Consider the following 14,750-nt stretch of genomic DNA (forward strand, 5'->3'; position numbering starts at 1 on the left):
TGTTCTCTTGGTATGTTTTATCTGTTGAACGACTCTGTAAGTGATGTAACTTTACAAATTATCTTAATTTCCTTTCGATATAAAAATGCTTATGTCTCATCGAACTCTATGTCTCTCACGGACCCAATGTCTGCCTTTTTTATTTGAATCTCTCCCCTGTCATGTATCGTACTCATTTTAAAGCACTGAACACTTTTACTATTGTTGACTTTCTAGCTGACTAATTCTTTTGAATTACATGAGGACAATTCATTTATGTTGTGACAATCTAATGTGATGAAGGAAACTGAAATCCTATGTTAAGTTTTGCTATTGAATGTGTTCTTTGCCTATATTTTCTTTTTCGTTAGAAGACAGATGGGTAGATCACAATATAAGATTTTCCTAGGCTTAGCTTCAGAAAAATGTTATTGTTAATTAGTTTCAAACTCTTGATAACACTAAAATTAAAATAAAGGCACTGGCACTTTGGAACAGAGTGAAAGGATACTTAGACTTGATCATCTTTGAGCCCTCTTGTCTATTCTCTGAGACACTCTGCTTTTGGCTTCTCTTTCCCTTGCGGTATTCAGTCAATAATTGTTCTTCTGATCTGTACTTTGTATCTTATGTTTCACTCAGCAATTTGAATTTTAATGTTCAGCATATTTTTCCTGTTTAAGTTCTTTGTCTTTTGGAATAGCTGAGCTACAGGTGGCATAAGTTAGATCTTGTATGTTCGTCCTCTCATTGTTTCTGTCTGCAGTTGTAGGACAAAACAATAAAAACCTTTCCAAACAAGAATAAAATTGTTTGTTTATTCTTTCCGTCTCGTTGAAAGAGGGTATTAAATGTTGATAACACTCCTGAAATGAGTTCCTTTCTTTTGTGAGTATTTGTCATTGTTTTCATGCTGACTATTCAGCTTATTTTATGATAGTTGCCTGTTTACTTCTTTAGAACTCTTTCCTCTCTAGAAATGAAAAAAAAAAGACTTGGGCTTCTTGTCAGTGGTCTTTTTAGTCAGAGCCTAGCTTACTATTGAGGAAATTCTGTGAGAAAGATAATATATGTGCTTGGCTGGACTGAACTCTCTTGCTGCTTTTCTCTTTCCACTTGTTATGGCTGGCTTGAATAGGAAAGAGTTTGAATTCTATCAAAGCTTGTTGAGATTGTTCTGTCGAAAGATTTTAAGCGGGTGACTGTGGATGTCTGCCTTAGGCCAGGGGGTTTCCCCGTAAGCGATTAGGCTTTCTTTTTCCATTTCCTTGATTGTGCTCTGTCTCATGCTTCCCCAAACTTTTGACTTCATTTAGCTTTATGCCACTTGGCAGAAGTTGAAGGTTTGTATCAAGTTGTTCTTTGCTTCTGTGAGTGGATGATGCACTCATGCAATTTCAACAGTTGTAAACAAAGGAGAGAACAAAGAGATGTAGACAAAGTCATCCCGAATGTTTGAATTTTGAATCTAATGAAATCATGCTGTTTTTTAAGTAGGTGTCGTGTAAGAAAGTAAAAGACATGTTGTAAAGAAGGAAAGGTATTTAGATTTTCTCTTTGGAAACTTGGATATCACTGGGTCATTGGTCATTGTTTGGGCTTAACGTGCTTTTCAACTCTGCAAAGTTATTTAAAAAGAGAGACCAGAATTTAACGTTTATTTCTAATGGGACTGAGCCAAATAAGACTCCCCAGAATAACCTAAATTAAAAAATGCCCCTTTGGGGATTTGAACCTGTGCTATCCGCTACATGATCCAGCACATAGCCATCTAAGTTAATGATGTGCCCATGGCACTAGGTGACTGTGCCATTGCCAGATCCTCACTTGTCTTCACACCCGTTGGAGAATTCCCTACCTGTGCTGGGCAGATACTTGTACACAGTACTGGTGCTACTCACAGGTGATCTTATTACCAGCACTTACCTTGGGTACCTTTATCAAACATGCAAGTGCCCCCTTCTCCCCCTATCATCCTCACATACCTATTTTGTAGGCATATTACTAGTGATTTTCAGATGAAAAACCACCAAAGGTATTAGATGGCTTTTTACCACCCTTATTCAAAGCAAAAGCCATCATGTGTGATATTTGAGATCTGCTACCGGTAGTGCCCAGCCTTGCTTGCTTCTGTTGGAGAAACAGCAACTTTGTATCTAGTTCTATCTTTGCTCTGTTCTTTTTGCTGCATTTTGTGTAGTTAAAGAAACATTTTTCTAAGCAGCAGCAATGCTCAGGAACATTGAATGTTGATCTTCGTACCTTCCCTGCTGTATTGGATCTGAACTAGGGTACTTGTTTGCTTCTGCATTTACTACTTATTACTCTACTTATTCCACATGGGTGGTTGGCAGGTGCTCTGGTGTGGTTTTCTCCTTCAATTTTATCAAACGTCTGTCATCTTTGTCTCTCTCCTTCTTTTTTGTGTTTGTTATTCTCTTGTAACACCTCTAATCTTCAGCACTTTTGTGACCTAATTGTGTTGCAGGTGCTGTAAAACTCTGTCAGAAACATAAATCAGACCTGCATAAAAAAAATTAATCCCTAGCATACTGTACACACTGATGTGCACAAGATATCCATGAGAGGTCGCCTTTCAATTCTTTTCCATTTTCTTAAGTCTCCTTAAGATGTCTGCCAACTGCCAATGAAGTGACCTACACTGCAACGTGTTAAGTTGTGCAATGCACAACTTCACCCACAAAAATAAAAACAAAAGTTGCCAATTTTCTTCTTGGTCTTCTACATTATAAAATAAAGATGTAGGTATTTTTTCCCTAAAAAACAAGACATGAACAAACTTTAAGATGGTATCAGTAACTCCATATGCCCAAAATTTGACGAGGGCCTGATTCCACCACATCGGGACACACACATCTATGCCAAGACATACTTTTATGATTCGTGCATTTATTGTTGTTTATTGGCTCTGTCTTCTATCATGCTTTCTTCCTTTTTTGGGGGGTTCTTTTCACTGTGCTTGCTGCTCTTCTTTATAATTGTAGATTTTATGCTCCCATTAACACAATTAGATCATTAAGGAGGCAGGGGAAGCTTTGGCCCTGCTTGTCAGGGCCAACTGGGACTGAGAGGGATACAAAGTCCCCACATTCAGACAGAGGCACTAGATCAAAAACCTCCTCATGCGGGAAGAAAACTCTGTACCCTAGAATTACAAGGTACTATCTGCTCAGTACCTAGTTTTGAGAAATTTGACGCTAAAAATTTTGAGTTTCACAACATGTCAAGCTTTTTCGAATGCAGTTCTTTGAACATTTTGATAACGACTCTGAATAATTTTGCGATTTTGATAGAGCAGATAGAACATAAAAAGGTTTCTGATCTCATGTTCTTAGTGACTCAAAATAGCCAAAAATGTTAGATAGAACTTTGTAATTCTAAGGTAATGAACTGTTAACTTGTAAATGCACTGGTGAACTGCTTTACTGCAGCACCACAGAGGTCAGTTCCATTGACCTGATTTGTCTGTTTATGTCAAGAAGGTCATGCAAAAACAAAACAAAATCTGCCCACTTAAGTGTGTGCATAAAATTGGTTCAACTTTAAAAACGGCAAACATTCCATTTAGAATTAAAAAGAAGATGACAATAGTAATGTGAATTCAACACCTTTTGTCCACATAATGTCAAGGGTTGGAGACCCCTTTCTGTTTTCTTTGTCCTTATGTTTTTCTCTAGCTTTCTCACTTATAGTGGGTGGTTCAAGAGTGTTCAGGTAATATTGCTCCCTCTTTCCTATCAAACTTCTGTCATCCCTTTCTCTCCTTTTCTGCATATGTTTCTCTTCAGTAACTCCGTCAATCTTTGGTACTTATATGACCTAATTGTGTTGCAAGTGTCATAAAACTTACTAAAACTAAAGCTGTCGTTATATCATCGACATATTTGGGATATTGGTTAGGCTCTTTGCTGTTGCACTCTGAAGATGTGAATTCGACTGGTGTAGACGGAGGTCTTGTATGAAATATGTCTGTCTCACTGATGGAATATTATGTCCCACAGGTTTTTTTGTGATGAGCAGGGTTATAGCAGCCCATGTCTTAAATTATGTAGTTTGTGTTAAAAGGTTTCTAAAACATTAACGGTCATGTGCCATCAATTGTGCTATTGTGCTTCTGTGCCACAACATTTTTAAAAAATCAATTATTATGCATATCTACATCTCTTACTGACAGTAAATAATATATTTATTTTTCACAACAGCAAAAATGTTGATACATCCTCATCACTGAGCCTAAAAGCAGTTGATGAAGAGGAAGGCTTACAGTACAAAGACGCAGGAGTCGACATCATGGCGGGAGATGACCTAGTTCAGGCCATCAAACCTTTGGCCAAGATGACCCGACGACGTGGTTGCGATGCCGACCTTGGTGGTTTCGGAGGTCTCTTTGACCTTGAGGCTGCGGGACTGTCCAGCTGTACTCTCACCTGCAGCACTTGGGGTGTGGGCAGAAAAATTAAGGTGCCCGCCTTGGACTAAACGTTTTGTGACTGATGAAAATAATTTGCATGATGGGAATACTTTCAAAAGGCTGTTGAAGGTGCATATTTAATAAAGGAAGGATCTTTGCCTGAATGTCCAGTGTAAACTTTTTGTCTAGAAGCTTTTATTGTGATCGTTTTGTGGGTTGTTTTTTTTAATTGATGGGGAAATTCGGAAAACTTTCCTGAAGACACAAGAAACACAGTCAAACCTGCTCTAACGGCCACCCGTATAAGACAATCCCTTGTACAAACAGCTGTTTCCCATTCCCCTCATTGTGTTTGTTTAATTCATGATAGTGGCGCTGTGTAAGATGTCCACCTGACTACTAAGATGGCCACTTTTTCCATCGACAATGGGTGGCTGTCTTGGACTATTTCGACTGTAGGTGGCTTTGAAAATAGACCTCTTGGTTTTCCAATGCTGGACAGTGAGATAATGATCTGTAAGGCATCGCGTAAATTATTAAAACCCTATTACTAATTTTTGTGTTGAATTTACTTACTTAAACAGAACTTTTATACTCTTTGAGTTCTGTCAAATTTGGCAGAGATAGAATTGTTACTAATGAGGCAGGTTGTGACCGACTCCCTGTCTTCAACTGAAATATGCCACAGCTTTATCGATTTGCGTCACGACGCAGTGGAATCAGGCGCTCATGAATTTTTAGGCATATGGGGTTATTGATAGCATCTAAAAGGTTATTCATTTTCCTTGCTTGCAGTGAAAAAAGTATCCATTTATCTTGAATAGCAGTGATTGAAGGAAATGGGGTCGCCTGGTTTCAGAAGTGAAATTAGTGAGAAAATGGCCGCCAATGTTTGGTGACTTCCATAGCTTAAGAGCCTTTAATCAACTTTTTCCCATAAAAAATCCACACATAAAAGTGTTTTTGAATGGACATGCAAGTGTTGAGCCAAAGAAAAGTCCAAACTGGCCGGAAATGCTGATTTCTCGAAATTTCATTATTTTGACGAGCGCCTGATTTCAGCACAATTCCTCACATTTGCTTTTTCTCTTCATTTCATATTGATATGCTTCTCACACACATTCTCACACACACACACACGCACGCACGCACGCACGCACACACACACGCATGCACGCACACACGCATACACACGCACGCACACACGCACGCGCACACACACACGCACGCACGCACACACGCACACTCATACACACACACACACACACACGCACACTCATACACGTACACACTCTGTTACATTTTCCTCTCAGTTTGTAGAGAATCAACACCTTGACTCAGGTCCCTTTATCCTTCCACACACACCTACAACCTTTTATTTCACCTCTCAGTTTGCAGAGAACCGAGGCCACCACTTCAACGTAGGACTCGAACTTGTGGCTCGCTGCGTGAATGACTTGCTGTCCCGAGGGGCTGAACCTCTCTACTTCCTGGACTACTACGCAGTGGGTCGCCTCAATGTCCCGGTGGCTGAGGAAGTGGTCAAAGGAATGGCCGAGGGTTGTGTGCAAGCCGGCTGTGCTCTCATTGGTAAACGCCTTTTTTTTTCTTTTTCTCTTTTTTTTTGGTGTAAATTTCTGAAACTTTGTGGAGATATGGGATATTTTGTCGGCTTGATGTTCAGATGTACTAGGCCCAAAATTTGGTTATTTTGGTGAACGTTTAATGGCACTCGCACTTTTGTAAGGTCAAACGAGCACACGCCAAAATTTAGATATATATTTTATTGTAGTTTTTAAATCTATGGTATCGGTTGCACATGCTTGAGAAAATTTTTTTGTCAAAATTCAAATTCTAAATGTTGAAAAGAGCAACAACAAAATATAATGAAGATACAATATATAAAGGAAATGGGCTTAGTGCATTTCAGCAACTCGCTGATGCTTTGTGTTTGTTTCTTTCATCACAAAATGATGTCATAATTATGCTGGCTTACCTTGAACTACATCTCAACAACGCCAATGTGTTTACTTACTGAAAGTGCCCCATCTATCTCTGTATGCTTATTAGTTTCCCTCAATTTTTATTCTCAATGGAAAACGTGTACGTATTTGAATGAATATAGTATATATTTGTGGAAGGGATGGAGTGTGAGTGTGACAGGAGGAAGGAAAGTGAATGTGGAGAGAGACGATTTTATCATTTGGACATAATGATGTCGGTGAACTGTCCTGTGTTTTGTAGATAAGCTTTAAACTTGTTGGAGACCAAAGAAATAACATTCAGAAATTCCTTCTCATTTCTGTAGGTGGAGAAACTGCAGAAATGCCCGGCATGTACCAGGGAAGCGACTACGACGTGGCAGGGTTTGCTGTTGGAGCTATCCCACAATCCCAGTCACCGTGCACGGGAAAGAGTGTCGTAGCGTTGGACCAGGTGGTCCTAGGACTGACCAGTAGTGGACTCCAGTACTGCGACTTTGGGCTGCTGGAAGACGCTCTGAGGGCCAGGAACCTGAACTTGAGGACACTGCAGGGACTTCATGGAGGTGGATCTCTAGGTCAGTTTTTCCAGTAAAGACGTATCGAAAAATGTGTCTGATTCGTGGTTGATTGTAAATATTTTCCACTACCCTGATACATATGCATGCATGTGCACACACACACACATAAACACACACACACACACACACACGCGCGTGCGCGTGCGCGTGTGTGCATGGATATGCTCACTTCGACATTATTTGATCATTTAAGAGATGACCTTGACTTTCTCTGTTTGGTACATCCAGTCCAGGGTTGTATTTTTCTTCCCAGTAAAAAGAACCAAAAAAACCCCCACATCCGATTGCCACTCTAGAATTGAACACATTAATTTGTTGTATGCAGAGCTAACAGCTTAACCATTCAACCAAAGATGTTTGTGAATATTTTTGTTGACGATGTGGAACCATAATTTTTTGTTTCAAGTTGAGATATTTACTTCTTTTGTTCCAGCTGAGGAAATTTTAGTTCCTTCAGAAATCTACACCAAGTCTGTTCTGCCACTGATGAGAAGTGGGAAGATCATCAAGTTTGCCTGTGTGAACCAAGGCCTGAGGTGTAGTGTGGCCAGCGTTCTGGATGATGGTCTATCAGTCAAGCTGGACGCTAAAGCCTGGGGTCTGGCTCCGGTGTTTGGCTGGATGACGGACATGGTGAGCTCAGACTAGTTGAAATATCTATAGTGTTCTTTTATTGTACTTCTTCAGGTGTCAGGTCAGGAGCAGACACGGGGGAGGGTGGGCTCTTGTGGCCTTAAGGTTAAAGTGTTCGCCTCTCATTCAATAGGTCCAGGGTTAGCGACAGAAAATTTTCTTCTCTAAAATTTTCTCCTTTCACGTCCTTTCCAGCTCTCTAACAATGTTCTGTCATCTGCTTTTGTCTCCACTTTCTTCCCCCACCCCCTCACCTCCTTTACCCCCTCCTCTGGGCTCCTGACTCTTTCTGCAGCCTTTCCACTGCCTCTCTGTGGTTCCATCTCACTGCTGTCTTTCAGCCACACCCCTGATCTTATGGTAGCTAAGATCTACACCTAGCCTTCTTGGACAAGGGTGAAAAATTGAATGTTTTCCTTTTTTCTGTCGGCTTCAGTATCCCTCTCATCCCAAGTTTCCCTGATGGGCAGGTCTGAAACATGCCACACAGCAACTGATTTAAATCAGTACTTGCAACCAGGGTGATTTTAGTTATTTTTGTGGGCAGTTGGGCCACTTAGTGACAGGTACTATTTTAATACCTTGCTTGAAAATACGCATGGGTTGGCAGTGTGAACATTTCAGCCTCTTAAAGGAGGCAAAAGTGGGCATTAGCTTTAAAAAAGGCTGACTTGCAGTGGTTTAAGTTGTGTCTATAAGGATGTAAAGCATGAACATTCATTTCAATCAGTCATGAGACCAGCCCAATAAAGGCTTGTCGATGCAAGAGAAGTTCACTGGTTTAGGCACACTAGAGACAAAAGTGTATTAACAGACTGGTTCAGTGTGAGATTTCCACCAATGTGACCATTTGGTATTGAAGAACCAAATGTGTCAATATCATTTCTCTCTTTTTTTGTCGATACTGAATAGATGGGTCTACAATGTCCTATTAAAAGTTAATGTTTCTTGTCTTTCGTCTTGACTTGCTATCCCCACTTTTTTCTGTTTATTCTCAGGCCGGCCTGGTTGCTTCTGAACTGATCCAGAACAGTAGTTGTGGCCTGGCTGCTATCCTAGTGGTCAAGCGTGATGATGTCACTGCGGTCAGAGATGCCCTCAGCGAGAACCTCTCGCAGCCAGTCAAAACAATTGGCACAATTGTGGAGAAAGCAGGTATGTCTGCTGACCGTTATGCTGCCGACAACCTAAGACAGTTAGTCATAGGGTTGAGTATGTATAAACAGTGCACACTGGAAATGGGATTCATCAATGTGAGTCAGGACCCGCCAGATTTTCGTTCACGGATGAGGTACAGCCATCATTTTGGCGCAATATGATGAAATTCAAATAGATTTAACTGTGACCTTCAAAATCATATATGTCATGACGCAGTGGAATCAGATGCTCGTCAATTTTTGGGCATATGGCGTTATTTGCATCATTTTAAAGGTGGTTCGTGTGTTTGCTTCGGATGAAAAAAAAATCCATTTATCTTAAGTAGAATTTGAGATATTTTCGATTGAAGGAGCTGGGGTTGTCTGGTTTCAGAAGTAAAATTAGCTAGAAAATGGGCGCCAAAGTTTTGGTGACTTCTTTAGCTTAAGAGTCCTTGGAAACTGCAAATTTATATTTTTTATGCCTTTAAACGTTTTTCCAGAAAATCCACCCATAAAAGTGTTTTTCAATGGACATACAAGGTGTTGAGGCAAGATACAAGAACTCAAAAAAAAAAAGTGCAAACTGGACGAAAAATGCCTTTTTCTCAGAGTCCATTATTTTGATGCTCCTGATTTCACCATGATGCCTCACAAATGCTTTTGTCTTTGAAGGTTGTGAGTCGAAGTGACCGTATTGTGCCAAAATAATAGCTTTTACCCCATCCATCAAGGGAAATCTGGCTGGCCTTGACTCAAATCGATGAATCTGATTAGTGGTCTACACTTGGTGTTAGATTTTTATACTGCCTACAAAAACTGTTGAGAGTAAACGTGCAGGCAGAGTGGGTGCTGCCTAGACGCCACAGCCACTTGGACGCTGCTTGGAGGCCCCATGTTGCAGCGACCAAAATTTAGACCTCAAGAAATGGGCTACTGAAGACAGCGGGGAAGCAACTTGCTAGCCACTCCCTCTTCCCACAGACCTGTCCTGGGCGCAACAAAAAACGTGCACCATTATGATTTAGCTCTCTACTAATTTTCTCGCTCCTTTCAGGCCATAACACAACACAACACCGACTTGTTCATCGCAGAACATTGTTCTTGTAAGCTCTTTATAGCAACTGTGTTAAAGTTGGTAGTTCCTTTTTCTAGGTATGGTCCAATTTGGCAAGGAGTAGCTTAAAAGGGGAGGATTTCATCTGTACATACGACAAACATTTTTCATCATCTGAAAGTACTTGTTCCATTAAATCATGATATTCCGCCATATGGTGAACGGTGCTGGTGAATTTTGTGGATCTAGTATCGGCGTCTGTTTAACCTTTGTTTTCTTTGCCAATACAAAATCATTAATAGAAGGATTCCTTCTTCGTCCATCCTGATGGGGACAAGATAGCTAATGAATATTCTGGGATAAGCAGCCCAGCAGAGGCTTCCATTCTGTCTCTTCTAGGGCCACATGCTCGCCTCACAACTTGCCCGCTGCCCCTTAAACTGCGTTCCACGTGGCGTCCAAGCTGCGGCCACTCTGCCTGCACCCTAATGCTCACACATAGTTTGTATTTCTTTTCTAGCAAGAATGGGTAGATACATTAATTTATTTGTGACTTCCGCAGTCTGTAATATTTACTTACTTTGTGTAATGAGTGAGTGCTTTTTCTTCTTCTTCTTCTTCTTCTTCTTCTTCTTCTTCTTCTTCTTCTTCTTCTTCTTCTTCTTCTTCTTCTTCTTCTTCTTCTTCTTCTTCTTCTTCTTCTTCTTCTTCTTCTTCTTCTTCTTCTTCTTCTTCTTCTTCTTCTTCTTCTTCTTCTTCTTCTTCTTCTTCTTCTTCTTCTTTTCTTCTTCTTCTTCTTTTCTTCTTCTTCTTCTTCTTCTTCTTCTTCTTCTTCTTCTTCTTCTCCTTCTCCTTCTCCTCCTCCTCCTTCTCCTCCTCCTCCTTCTTTTTCTTATTCTTCTTATTCTGCCTTTTCAGGTCTGGAGCAGACATTAACAATCATGGTGCCCCATTCCTTTCTGTTGTCTGTCTTCTTGATTAGGCCGGTTTTTCTTTTTTCTGTTATTCATTTCAAATTTGTTTAGGTCTTCCTCTGCTCCTCTTTCCTTCTATATTTCCACACAGCAGCAGTCTCTCTTAGTTTATAATTTGATCTATTTAAATGGGCAAAGAATCTCAATTGTCTTTTTCTTATGGTTCTGATTATGGATCTTTCACAACCTGTCATTTGGAACACTTTTTAAATGTGTTTTCCTCTCTTTCCATGGGTTCTGAGTATTCTCCTTAAATACCACATTTCAGTGGCCTCTGGTTCTCTCTCTCTGTGTCTTTGTTTAGAATCCAGCTCTCGCATCCATCTGGAGTAGAAAGAAGAAAAATGTGAGCGTGTGTGGTGTAGAAAAGGGTGGTTGATGCAGGATGTCACTGTGACCCACGTGTGGCGCCTTGAAGACTGGAGACCATAATTGTACATACTAGGTCAAGTAAATTCTAAATAGAGCGCCAAAGTTTGCTTTTGATGTTTTCTTTATGTGATTGCCTGACTGGTGTCATAGAATGTTACAAGTGTTCCCACAAAATTTTTTTATGAATCTTTGTTGCTTAAGTCAGAAAAGACATGAACTTAGGATGCTTTTTTCCAATATTTGCCTCCTGACAATTTTTGCATGACTTACTCAGCATCATCATGTCGTGTTGACGGTGTGTAAAACTTGCCTTCTTTTGCTGACTTTCCAGCTGGTGGAGATGGGCTTGTTATTGAAAATCTGGACTCTGCTCTAAAGGCCAGTAAAGATGCTGCCTATCTGGCGGCGCCTGAGAATTATGGTAAGGCTCCAAGCTGTTCTCGGGAGAGAATGAGTACTATTTGAAAATAATCAGAAAGTTGCTATGTTGGTTAATGATTAACCCTTGGGTATTTGTGAATGAGGGATGTAACAGACAGAACTATACTATACAATTGTTTAACAGTTGTTTTGGCGTACACTTATATCAGCTCAATATCATATACCATTTTCAAGCATTTCCTTAATTTACGATTTCTTTAAGCATACTGAAAAGGCAGTGTTAAAATTTTGGTAAGTGCTCTGTTTATTATAGACTTCCAGGTTGTAGAAATCTGTTACTATCTCGAAAGAGCTGGCGTCTGAAGTGTAATGATAAGGTTCTTTGCCATTGCACCAAAAGATATGAGTTAACTGTGTGAGGAAGGTATTATATCTACATGTAGTATCTTTGTCTGTTTGCTCGGATTCTGTGCCCCACGCAGCTCAGGTTGGCCCGGACAGGCACAGTCAGAGCAGCTGGCCTCGAAATGATCTTCGTCAGTTTGATGGAGGCATAAAACATTTACTGTCATAATCTATTTCAAACATCCCATGTTTTAAGAAGAATTCCTTATCCCTGAATGGAAAAATCACTTGTTATTATTAAATAACATTGTATTTGAACATAGATGTAGGATGTAAAAAAAATGGTTAACTGACCATGACATAATTGGTTAACTTTAACCTGAAGCTTTTTACCTCAATGTCTGGGGGGTTTTTTTAGTTGTAGAGAAATGTGAGACTTTCGAATAGGTTCCTTTTACAAAATCACAATGTTGAATGTGATGTAACATAAGGAAAGATTTTATCTTTTTTTTTTTTTAATTGGGGCTGCTTCAGATTCTGGTACTGTGAGTGTCAGTCGCCAACTGCCAATCATGCCGGATGTCAAGTCCACCTTGACAGTAGCAACCAGGACGGGTGCAGTGGTCAGTGAGGGTCATCTGCCGACATTTGATGTGTCCAGTCTGGGGCTGAATCAACCGGTTCTAGTGTCGGGGACAGATGGAGTTGGCACAAAGCTCAGGGTAAGGTTATGCGCACTATGACTGTATCTTTTTTGTTTAAATTTCAAAAGAAATGAAAATGTTACGGACGAGATTCAGATTCTTCTCTCCTCGGACTAGTAGGTTTGTCTCTATATTCAATTAAGATATTTTCTAGCCTCTCCCGCCGAAAGTCTGAAAAGAAATAAAGAACCTTTGGGCTTGTAGATTAAGATAACATTCCCTTCCCCCCCCTCTTTTCATCAGTTTTATGTATATTTTAACTTGTGTTGATTGTTGACACTTTGTTCTATTCAAGCTGTCTAAATTGCAACTTTTGAGTATGGGTATGTGCAATATAAATGCAATTAATTCATATTGTTATATATGATAATTTCAGGTGCTGTTATGATCTCCCATCTTTTTTTCTGAAAATTGTCAGTTGTTACTGTATTGTTGAGGGGGGGGGAATAATTTTAATAATAACTAGCATTTTGTACAGCTCATATCCCTACTTGATAGCAAGCTCTATGTGCTGTTTGAGAAACTATCATTACCTCAGCAGAGCTTAGGAAACTCAGAAACATTCTCAGCTTGCTGGGCAGCATTCAGTACAAACAGCTGATTGATTAAGTGCTCAAACAGTAACAAACTGACAAGATTTTTCCATATACACTGAAGTGAGAAGACTTGTCTGCTCTCAGATTGCCCAGAGCCTCGACCATCACTCCAGCATCGGTGTGGACCTGGTGGCCATGTGCGTGAACGATGTGCTGGCCAGCGGGGCGGAGCCGCTGTTCTTCACCAGCTACTTCGCCTCGGGGACCGTCCACCCAGACTGGACCCAGGATGTGCTGCAGGGTGTGGCTGAGGGATGTCGCCAGGCTGGGTGTGCGTTGTTAGGTCAGTAGGCTTAGGGTTTGATTCTTTCTGCTCTTGCCTTGTTTGGGTAGTTTTGTGTATTTATTTCCACTCTTTGCTGAGAGTAAGTTTTTTGTTACTTGGAGATAATTTCTTTCATCAGCAATGTTTGATGCTTGTTTAATTGTTTTGTTTCCTGTGAATATGTTTTGCTCCAACTGTTTAACCACTTGATTGCCTTGAGAGAAACTGCATAAGCTCTTCAGTAAGATCAGAAAGCAGATCGGGCCAGAGAAGTCCATTGCAGTCTATTTTATACTGCTGACTGTGTGACAGCAAAGTGTTAAAGTTGTGCATAGCTGCCAACTAGTATGCACAAATGTATTTCATACGTCTGAAAGGGTCTGTGTATAGAAGTCCGTTTTGTTATCAGAAAAGTTCTATTCTCTGTTTTTTAGTATTGTTCCTTTCGGACTTGCTCATGCTGGAGATATGTTTTCAAAATGGGATTTGCGAATGATAATAAAAATGAAGCACATATGTCAATATGTCTTAACTTGTCCGTGATTTGTTCGTCCACAGAGCAAAAAGTGTCTTTACTACCTTCCATATACCAGGGCAAGATCTATGATCTAGGTGGCTTTGCTGTTGCCGCAGTGGAGAAATCCAAGATTTTGCCATTGACATCGAGCATCCGAGCTGGAGATGCGGTTATTGGACTGCCCTCTAGTGGTATCCATAGCAACGGATTCAGCCTGGTTCGGCGTGTGGTAGAGATGAACGGACTCCGTTATGATCAGCCGTCACCGTTCACAGCAGGCATGACTCTGGGTGAGATTGTCGTTACATTGTTCGACATTTCTGGAGCAGCACCCCTGTTCCCTTCTTCTGAAAAGTTTGATTTTAACCATTTTTGTTAATCTTCTCATTGGTGGTTTTTGATGAGCACTTAAATCTCTGATGGTGAAGATAAGTTCTCAAGACTTTCATTGCGTCATGTCTGTAGCCCAAATAAGGTACGGGGGCTCTCATGGCCTAGAGATTAAGGTGTTCGCCTCTCATTCAAAGGTCCCGGGTTCAAATCCAGGTAGCAAGGGAAAAATAATCTTCTCTAAAATTGTCTCCTTTCACCTCCTTTCCTGCTCTCTAGCAATGTTCTGTCATCTGCTTTCATCTCTAATTTCTGCCCCCACCCCCTCACCTCCGTTGCCCCCTCCTCTGGGCTCCTGACTCTTTCAGCAGCCTTTCTACTTCTTTTCCTTGGCTCTTTCTTACTGCTGCCCTTCAGCTACACCCCTGATCTTCTGTTAGACCTAGCCTTTTTGGACAAGGGCGAA

At 40.6% G+C, this 14,750-nt stretch overlaps 1 protein-coding gene across 1 annotated transcript in view; it reads left to right on the forward strand.

The window, feature by feature from the left end:
• LOC101860947 (trifunctional purine biosynthetic protein adenosine-3) overlaps nucleotides 1-14,750 on the forward strand; it is a 41,068-nt gene that overhangs the window by 14,984 nt on the left and 11,334 nt on the right. Inside the window, exons 11-19 of the mRNA XM_035973219.1 lie at nucleotides 4,203-4,461; nucleotides 5,803-6,001; nucleotides 6,720-6,971; nucleotides 7,408-7,607; nucleotides 8,606-8,762; nucleotides 11,478-11,567; nucleotides 12,407-12,594; nucleotides 13,257-13,455; nucleotides 13,996-14,244. Coding sequence (XP_035829112.1) covers nucleotides 4,203-4,461; nucleotides 5,803-6,001; nucleotides 6,720-6,971; nucleotides 7,408-7,607; nucleotides 8,606-8,762; nucleotides 11,478-11,567; nucleotides 12,407-12,594; nucleotides 13,257-13,455; nucleotides 13,996-14,244 — 1,793 coding nt within the window. The remainder of the gene's footprint in view (nucleotides 1-4,202; nucleotides 4,462-5,802; nucleotides 6,002-6,719; nucleotides 6,972-7,407; nucleotides 7,608-8,605; nucleotides 8,763-11,477; nucleotides 11,568-12,406; nucleotides 12,595-13,256; nucleotides 13,456-13,995; nucleotides 14,245-14,750) is intronic.

The sequence above is a fragment of the Aplysia californica genome, unplaced genomic scaffold (genome assembly GCF_000002075.1).
Source record: "Aplysia californica isolate F4 #8 unplaced genomic scaffold, AplCal3.0 scaffold00026, whole genome shotgun sequence".
NCBI classification, from domain to species: Eukaryota; Metazoa; Mollusca; class Gastropoda; order Aplysiida; family Aplysiidae; genus Aplysia; species Aplysia californica.